The following is a 7374-nucleotide window of genomic DNA, read 5'->3' as shown; positions in this document are numbered from 1 at the left end:
CTTCAACTCCAGGAGCACCGGTCCCAAGGCGAGAGCCCAGGTGCCAGGGGACACTGGCAGAGGCACGGCACCGTCTACTACTGCTGCGCTGGCATCAAGCCCACCCAGATCCCTGCCAAAGCCACTGCTGGCTCCTCTAACAAGCCCCAGCCAGTGGGTGTGAATTCTCTTAGTGTTCATTGAAATAACATTAAGTGTGATGGACTCCTGGGCTATTAGAGTGGATGTAACATGTAATTGAGGCTGGTTATTCTTCATCTGGAGTGTCCCCCTTCACTAATGGCAAATCAGGGCAGAACACATGGTGCGCGCTTTGTGAATCCGGGACTCAATTCACTCCCTGCCTCCGATCAAAATGATCCCAATGAATGTCAATGAATGAGCGGGGGACAATGAATTAGAGTGAATGAAAGCCTTGTAATGGGGCCCTTTGCCCGCGCCGAGCCACAATTCAACGCCACAAGGATGGCGTCTGCCTGGGCGGTGTTTGAATTCATCCCCATTAGCGCGATTAGGGTGAAGATTACAGGGTGGGGGCAAGGTCGGCTCCGCTGATGGGGCTCTCCAAGCCCTATTGCTGCCATTTCTTGGGAGACCAAAACAAGCAGGTTCTGGGGAAGCCTAGCTCCAGCTGGGAACAGGCTGAGCAGAGACAGGCAGATGCTCAGGCAGCCCAGGGCGGATCCGTCTCACCGGCCTGGTGTTCAGTAGCATTGGGGGTCCCAAAATCAGAGCCTGGTTTTGATTGCAGGTTGCGATTCAGGTCAGTGGGGTTGCTGTGCTCCCAAGTTTTGGATTAAGCCATTCTCTTGACTAAAGCATAAGTCAGATGCTCCAGGTAGCATGCGCGTGGCTTTTTGCCATGGAAATGCCCACATTTTCCCCTGAGGCTGCATTCCCGGTGTCTCAAAGACCCAAATCACCAAGGAAAACAGGGGCACATCACCTGGCAGCGATCGAGGCAAAGAGGAGGGAGGCTGCTCCGGGATCCAGGGTCTTGGCAGCTGCTGCTGCTTCTGTATTAAATCTGCATCTCCCAACAAACACCCAAATGTGTGGGTGCATCTGCACAGAAATGATGAATAATAATTCAAGAGGGAAAAGGAGTAGGCGAGAGAGCGCAGGGGAGAAGGAAGCTTTTGCGTACCGAGGGGAGAGGAACAGGATCAGCAGTGAGAGCGAAGCCTGGAAGGAAGCGAAGGCTCTCGCTAAGGGGACCTGTCTGGGGAAGGCAGGGAGAAAGCAACCGCCTGTGAAAACTCGGCAAGGAAGAGGGAAAGGCTTCAAAGAAACCGAGCTGCGCGGAGATAAGACCAAATTCCTGCAGCCCATTCAGAAAGGAGGCGATGGGGAGAGTCGCTCTCCCACGTGCGGCTGCAGGGTAGGCATGACTGCAAGGAATGTGGGATGCCATTCATTTTTTTCCCCTCTGTTTCTGCAAAATCAAGAGTGGGTGCATGCGTGCATCCAGCCCCTGATCCCCATGGGTTTAGCCCACACTGCCTGGGTGTTTGCTGAGGGTCCGTCCCACGGGTGATCACTGCCGGACCCCCATGCCTCCCAGCTCAATGGGGTTTGTTAACAGCCCTTGAAGTCCTGCGAAGGGTCACAAACACAGGGGCTGCCCCTCGGCACAGCATCACCCCGGGGTCCGACTGACACGGGGCTCGTGCCATCGCCCCGGCCCCCTCCCCACTACGGTGACAAAAGAGCTTTGAGGGGCTCATTTGCCGGAGGCGGCAGAGCGAGAGGGAAAGGCTTGCGTCTTTTCTGGCTTCCTGTCCTTGTTAATTGGTGAGTGACAGGGCAAATCACATTTCAGAGTAATCACATTTAGCACCAAGAGCCAGGCGAGGCCGGGAGCGGGTGGGGGGCTGCAGCAGCAGCTTCAGGGGCAGAGATGGGCTGGTACAGTGGCATCACCATCGCACGCTGGCAGGCACATGCAGACCCACAGTGGACAACGTGCACCCCGCAAACATCCAGCCCTGCTACACCTACATGCTTATCCAGGCTGCCTGCACCTACAGCCATGGTACCATGCCCCCAGGATGCGCCCCCATCTCCTGCACCCTTCCCACAGCCCCACAGCCTGGGGCACCCACCATTGCCGGGGCATTTTCAGACCCTGCACTCTCAGTACCACTTTTTTTTTTTATCCCCAACCCCTTTTTACACTTTGCAATATGCCTAACCTGAACTGTGGCTGTTGCCAAGCATGCAAAAGCCCTTAAAAAATATATATACACACACACACACGCATCTAAATATATATGTATGTACATAATGACTAGTTCTTGTTTGGCTCAGCAAACCGATCTGGCTCCCCGTAGAGTCACACGGTCACTAGATTTTAGGGAAGATGCAAGCATGTACCGCAGAGGCTGAACAAGGAAGGGGGACAGGTCGGGTCCCCCCTTTTTGGAGGCGCCCCAAAGCTGGAGCAGAAGCCCGTGCCCTCTGCTGGCCTGGTGCGCTCCCAGCTGCGCTGTCTGCAGAGCCTTTCTGCTAACGCTGTGCGTGAACGCCAACTCCTCCACGGCTTTCAAAATGTTCATTTTTATAATCGAAAGAGGGAAGAAGAAGAAAAAGACATGGCCAACCCTCTCAGGCATGTGTAGGAGGGCTGGGATTGATGGAAACGCCTCCTGCCAAGAGGCTGGAAAGTCCCAGCTCTCCCTCCCCACACTTCTGTCTTCCACCGGCACCCGAAAAAACCAAGGGTGCATCTACCCAAGGGGCCTCGTTGCTCCCCAGCAAGGTGCTGTGGCCATGGGGACGGCAAACCTGACATCCCCAGAGCACCAGGTCCATGGACCCTGCACCGCTGCATGTTTTAAGGCATCAAACGTCCCCGCCACCTCTCCCATGGGTGCGTGTAAATACAGCGGCTGCTCCCCCCACCCCGGCTCGGTCGCGCCCGTCGAGCGCCGTCTCGGGGATGCTGTCACTATTGCTGGCAGCTCTGCTGCTGTGACACTGCCTCGTCTCTTCTGCAGGCACATACACACACGCCTGGCGTCGGGAGCACACGCTGGCGGAGCAGCCTCCTGTGCCAATTATCCTGTTCCCTGCAGCGATTCCTCCCCCTCCGCGCACATTGTGCTTCTTACCCCAGAAAAATGAATGAAGCCCAAGTCATCGATCACTTTTAGCATATCAGCATCCAGGCAGCAGTTCAGACCTTGGTTCTTTCTTACTTCTCTTAATCTCCCCGAAATGGATTTAGGGATTAAAGCGGATATTCTGTCTTTCTGGGACTTTTCTTTGACACTTAATCAATCCGGGTCCTCAGGGCACAGCGAAAAAGAAAACAAAGCTGAGGGATGAGCGCGGGTTGGTGTTACCCCGTTCAGGATGCAGAGGAGCCTGCACTGGAGCAGGCGCGAGGCAGGACGTGCCGAAGAAAGGGAAAAACATAGGAGCAACTCTCCAGGCCTGGAGGCTGAGGCAGCAAGGATGCCCTGGCACACCGTGCCCATGCCCTCCATCGCTCAACCCTCTCCTGGCAGACCCCAAGCACTCTCCCGCTGTCGGGTGGTGTTGTACCCCAGGGTGCCTGCTTGGGTGACGGGAGCCCAGCGCGGGGACGCTCCAGAGGAGAGCTGGACCACCCAGCACTGGTGCTGCCGAGGGTGGAAGCTTTGAGCTGTTCTGCATACAGCGGAGAGCGGAAACATTTCCGACCTCATCATCCCGTGCAACTGGGCTTGAGCTCATTTTGCTTACACATTAACTTCTGCCACAAGCAGCTCTTCCCCTTTCTCCCCCTTCTGATTGCCTAGATGGAAGGTGCATCTCCAGTACAGCCCTGGCACTGGGAGCCAAGCGTCGCAGAGGCCACCAGGAGCTGGGATTTTTTTTCTTTCCCCCCCCATAGCAAAGAGCATTAATGCACAGCCCCACGTACCTCTGAACAGTAATCACGATGCTTAGCACACACATAACGCCTCTCGTCGTCTTAAGTCTGCACAGACATTAAGCGTAATTAAGCCTCACACTTTTCAGGTAGGTTAAGAGGAGCACTGAAAATTGGAGAGAAATCAGGGAGCGACAAGCTGACGCCGGGGAGGCTGGGACTGTGCCTTGCGGCGCCGAGCGCGGCTGTCAGGGGACGTCCACGTGTTTGTGCAGGGCACAAGCAGGAGGCACAGGCGCCTGTTGAAATTCATGCCTTTTAGGCAGCTAAAAGTCCCTCCAAAACCCTTTCTGTCCTCTCCTTATTTTTAGAGTCTCCTGTGTCTCACAACCCCCGTGATCTCATCCAAGTGTGCCATACCCAGCAGCTCCCACCGAGCCCCTGGGTGTGGGGCAGGATGCACTGAGCCGTGCCTCGGTGGGTGCCAGCCACCCTGGGGGATGCAGGCCGGTCATGGGAGGCTCCCAGAGCCAGCCAAGGTGCAGGGGAAAGCCCTGCACTTCCCTGCCTTCCTCGTCTGCTGCCCTCCTTCGCATGGGGCTTCGCAGAGGGATGGGGAAGAGCAGCCCTGGGCTGGCAGCAGGGTACCAGCCCCAGCACGTGCCCCTCTGCCTTTGCACGCACCTGAGGACTGACCAGCTTGCCCACCCCCAGCCCAAGACACACTGACCCATCCCTGGAGATGCGCCTGGGGAAATGTGCCCGCACCCCCTTGGCACAAGCCCTTTCACGCACCCATGCCAGCTTGTACCCAAACGTGCGTGCAAAGCGTGAGTTTGTACACTCGCATCGTCAGAAACCGCCCCGCTCCTGCCGATGCCCATCACGCCCCCTTCCCAACCCCACTTTTCCTCACCCTGCTCTCTTTGCCTCCCCCAGGCTCGCAGCTCCGGGGCACAGCGAGGGCTTTGCTATGATTGCAGCAGCGGCCGCCTCTACCCGCTGCCCAGACCCCTCTCCGCACGGTTCAGCCGGGCTCCGCTCCCCCCCGCCACCTGCCCACCGCCCGGGAGCAGCATGGGCAGCGTCAGCAGCCTCATCTCCGGCCACAGCTTCCACAGCAAGCACTGCCGAGCCTCCCAGTACAAGCTCCGCAAGTCATCCCACCTGAAAAAGCTCAACAGGTACTCGGACGGGCTGCTCCGCTTCGGCTTCTCCCAGGATTCCAGCCACAAGTCCAGCTCCAAAAGCAGCAAGAATGAGGACTTCTTTTACATCAAGGTCAGCCAGAAATCGCACGGCTCCCACCGAGCGGACTATACCTCGCTTGCCAGTGGGGAGCTGGGCAGCCAAGCTGGGACGAGCGGGATGGACTTCGGGACGCCCACGCCGCAGAAGCTGATGCCCTTTCCCAGTCAGCTGGAAGTGGTTAGTAGGGGCTGGGGTGGCCCCAGAATCATAGAATGGTTTGGGTTGGAAGGGACCCCTAGAGGTCATCTAGTGGGGGGGTGTCCCGCTAGCCTGCATCTGCCCTCAAAGCGGGTGCAGGTCCCACCGCAGGGTTGTCCTCGTCCTGGTCCAGGAGAAGGTTCAGAGAAAGTAGTTTGTGCCAAGGAAGTGGGAGGAGAGGGGCAGTGGGGAGGTGCTGAGGGCCCCCTGCCACCCTCTGCTTTCGGGAATTTGGATCAGCAGCAAGATCCATATCCTTTAATTTCCAAACATGCCACTTGCATCCCAGCAGAGGCAGTTTTAGCCATCAGCATCCTCCTGAGCTTTCAGCCCTTGATAGAGACCCAAGCTGTCCCTGCCGTGGGGGTCTCATCCGTAGGGGCAGAAGGGTTGGGGGAACAGAGGTGACGTGGTGTCGGTCTGTGCTGACGGGCTCTGCTCTTCTCCCCAGGGCACAGAGAAGCCGGCCGCGCGGCCAACTGCCTTCAAACCAGTGCTGCCCCGGTCCAGCACCATCCTCCACTCCTCCCCGGAGAACGGGGGTCACCTCTCCCAGCAGCTGCACCCCCCGGACAAAGCCAAGGAGCAGGAGCTGAAGCCGGTGCTGTGCTCGGGGGGTCTGTCCGACTCCGGCAGGAATTCCATGTCCAGCCTCCCCACCCACAGCACCAGCAGCAGCTACCAGCTCGACCCCCTCGTCACGCCCATGGGACCCATCAGCCGCTTCGGGGGCTCAGCCCACAACATCTTGCAGTGCGCCATCATCCAGGACAGCAACATGATGAGCCTCAAGGCCATGTCCTTCTCTGATGGGGGCAACAAGATCCTCAACCCCGGCAAAGCCCCCCACCACCACGCCACCGAGAAGACCACTTGCATCCGTTCGCCCATCTCCACGGACGAGTCCACCATCCAGGAGCTGGAGCAGAAGCTGCTAGAGAGGGAGGGGGAGCTGCAGGAACTTCAGTCAAGCTTTGAGGAGAAGGAAGTCAGCTCCTGCCAGGCTTACGAAGAGAAGCAGCGGCGCTGCAAGGAAGAGCTGGAGGGCCTCAAGCAGAAGTGCAACAGCAAGCTCAAGCAAACCTCACAGAAAACCCAGCGGACGCAGCAGGTCCTTCACCTCCAGGTGTTCCAGCTGCAGCAGGAGAAGAAGCAGCTCCGGGAGGAGCTGGAGAACCTCATGAAAGAGCAAAACCTGCTGGAGACCAAGCTGCGCTCCTATGAGAAGGAGAAGACCAGCTTCGCCCCGGCACTGGAGGAGACCCAGTGGGAGGTAGGTGGCACGGGAGCACTGTGTGGTATCTCGGGCTGCCAAGGCTGAAAGCAAAGCGTGCGCGTGGAAGGTGATAGCTCCGGCACCAGCCATAAACCACGCAGCTCTTCTCCATTTCTGTACCTGCATCCAGCAGCACTACGGAGGGTTTGAGCCGAGCAGATGGCGCACAGGCTGTAGGAGATGGATATTAAAGCCGAGGAGAGCCCTAGTCTGTCACGCGGAGGCTCTGCAAGTTATAATTGAGTGACTCACTGCCCCTCTTAACCCCTCAGCTCTTCACATCGTGTAAGGAAACAACTACTGCATAAAAATTCAGTCATTAAAATAACTTCGCGTTTGCAGCCTCCAGCACGAGGTTTTTCAGGCTGCCTGCCCCAAAGGAGCAGTAAAGCCGCCGTCCCACGTGTAAATGGGAACTCCTGGGACTTGCCATGGCCATTTGTTAGAGAGCAGTAAAGCCTTCCACTCAAGCTTAATTTTATCTCTGGTTGGGGATCGCTGAACAAAGACCCTTAAAGTGGAGCTGTTGGAGCGGGGCCAGGGGAGGGCTACTAAAATGCTCCAAGGGCTGGAGCCCCTCTGCTCTGAGGCCAGGCTGGGAGAGTTGGGGGTGTTCAGCCTGGAGAAGAGAAGGCTGCGGGCAGAGCTGAGTGCGGCCGGTCAGGGCTTCAAGGGGGCCCAGAGGAAAGGGGGGGACAAGCTTTTTAGTAGGGCCAGCTGGGACAGGACAAGGGGGGATGGCTTTAAACTGAAGCAGGGCAGGTTTAGACTGGATCTAAGGCAGAAATTC

At 57.5% G+C, this 7374-nt stretch overlaps 1 protein-coding gene across 1 annotated transcript in view; it reads left to right on the top strand.

Annotated features, from left to right (window-relative positions):
* Positions 1 to 4936: 4936 nt before the first annotated feature.
* Positions 4937 to 7374, top strand: part of LZTS1 (leucine zipper tumor suppressor 1) — a 3974-nt gene continuing 1536 nt past the window's right edge. Inside the window, exons 1-2 of the mRNA XM_009640559.1 lie at positions 4937 to 5287; positions 5760 to 6581. Coding sequence (XP_009638854.1) covers positions 4937 to 5287; positions 5760 to 6581 — 1173 coding nt within the window. The remainder of the gene's footprint in view (positions 5288 to 5759; positions 6582 to 7374) is intronic.

This window comes from Egretta garzetta, unplaced genomic scaffold (genome assembly GCF_000687185.1).
Source record: "Egretta garzetta isolate BGI_Z169 unplaced genomic scaffold, ASM68718v1 scaffold296, whole genome shotgun sequence".
Lineage (NCBI taxonomy): Eukaryota > Metazoa > Chordata > Aves > Pelecaniformes > Ardeidae > Egretta > Egretta garzetta.
This window is presented reverse-complemented; position numbering and strand designations above follow the sequence as displayed.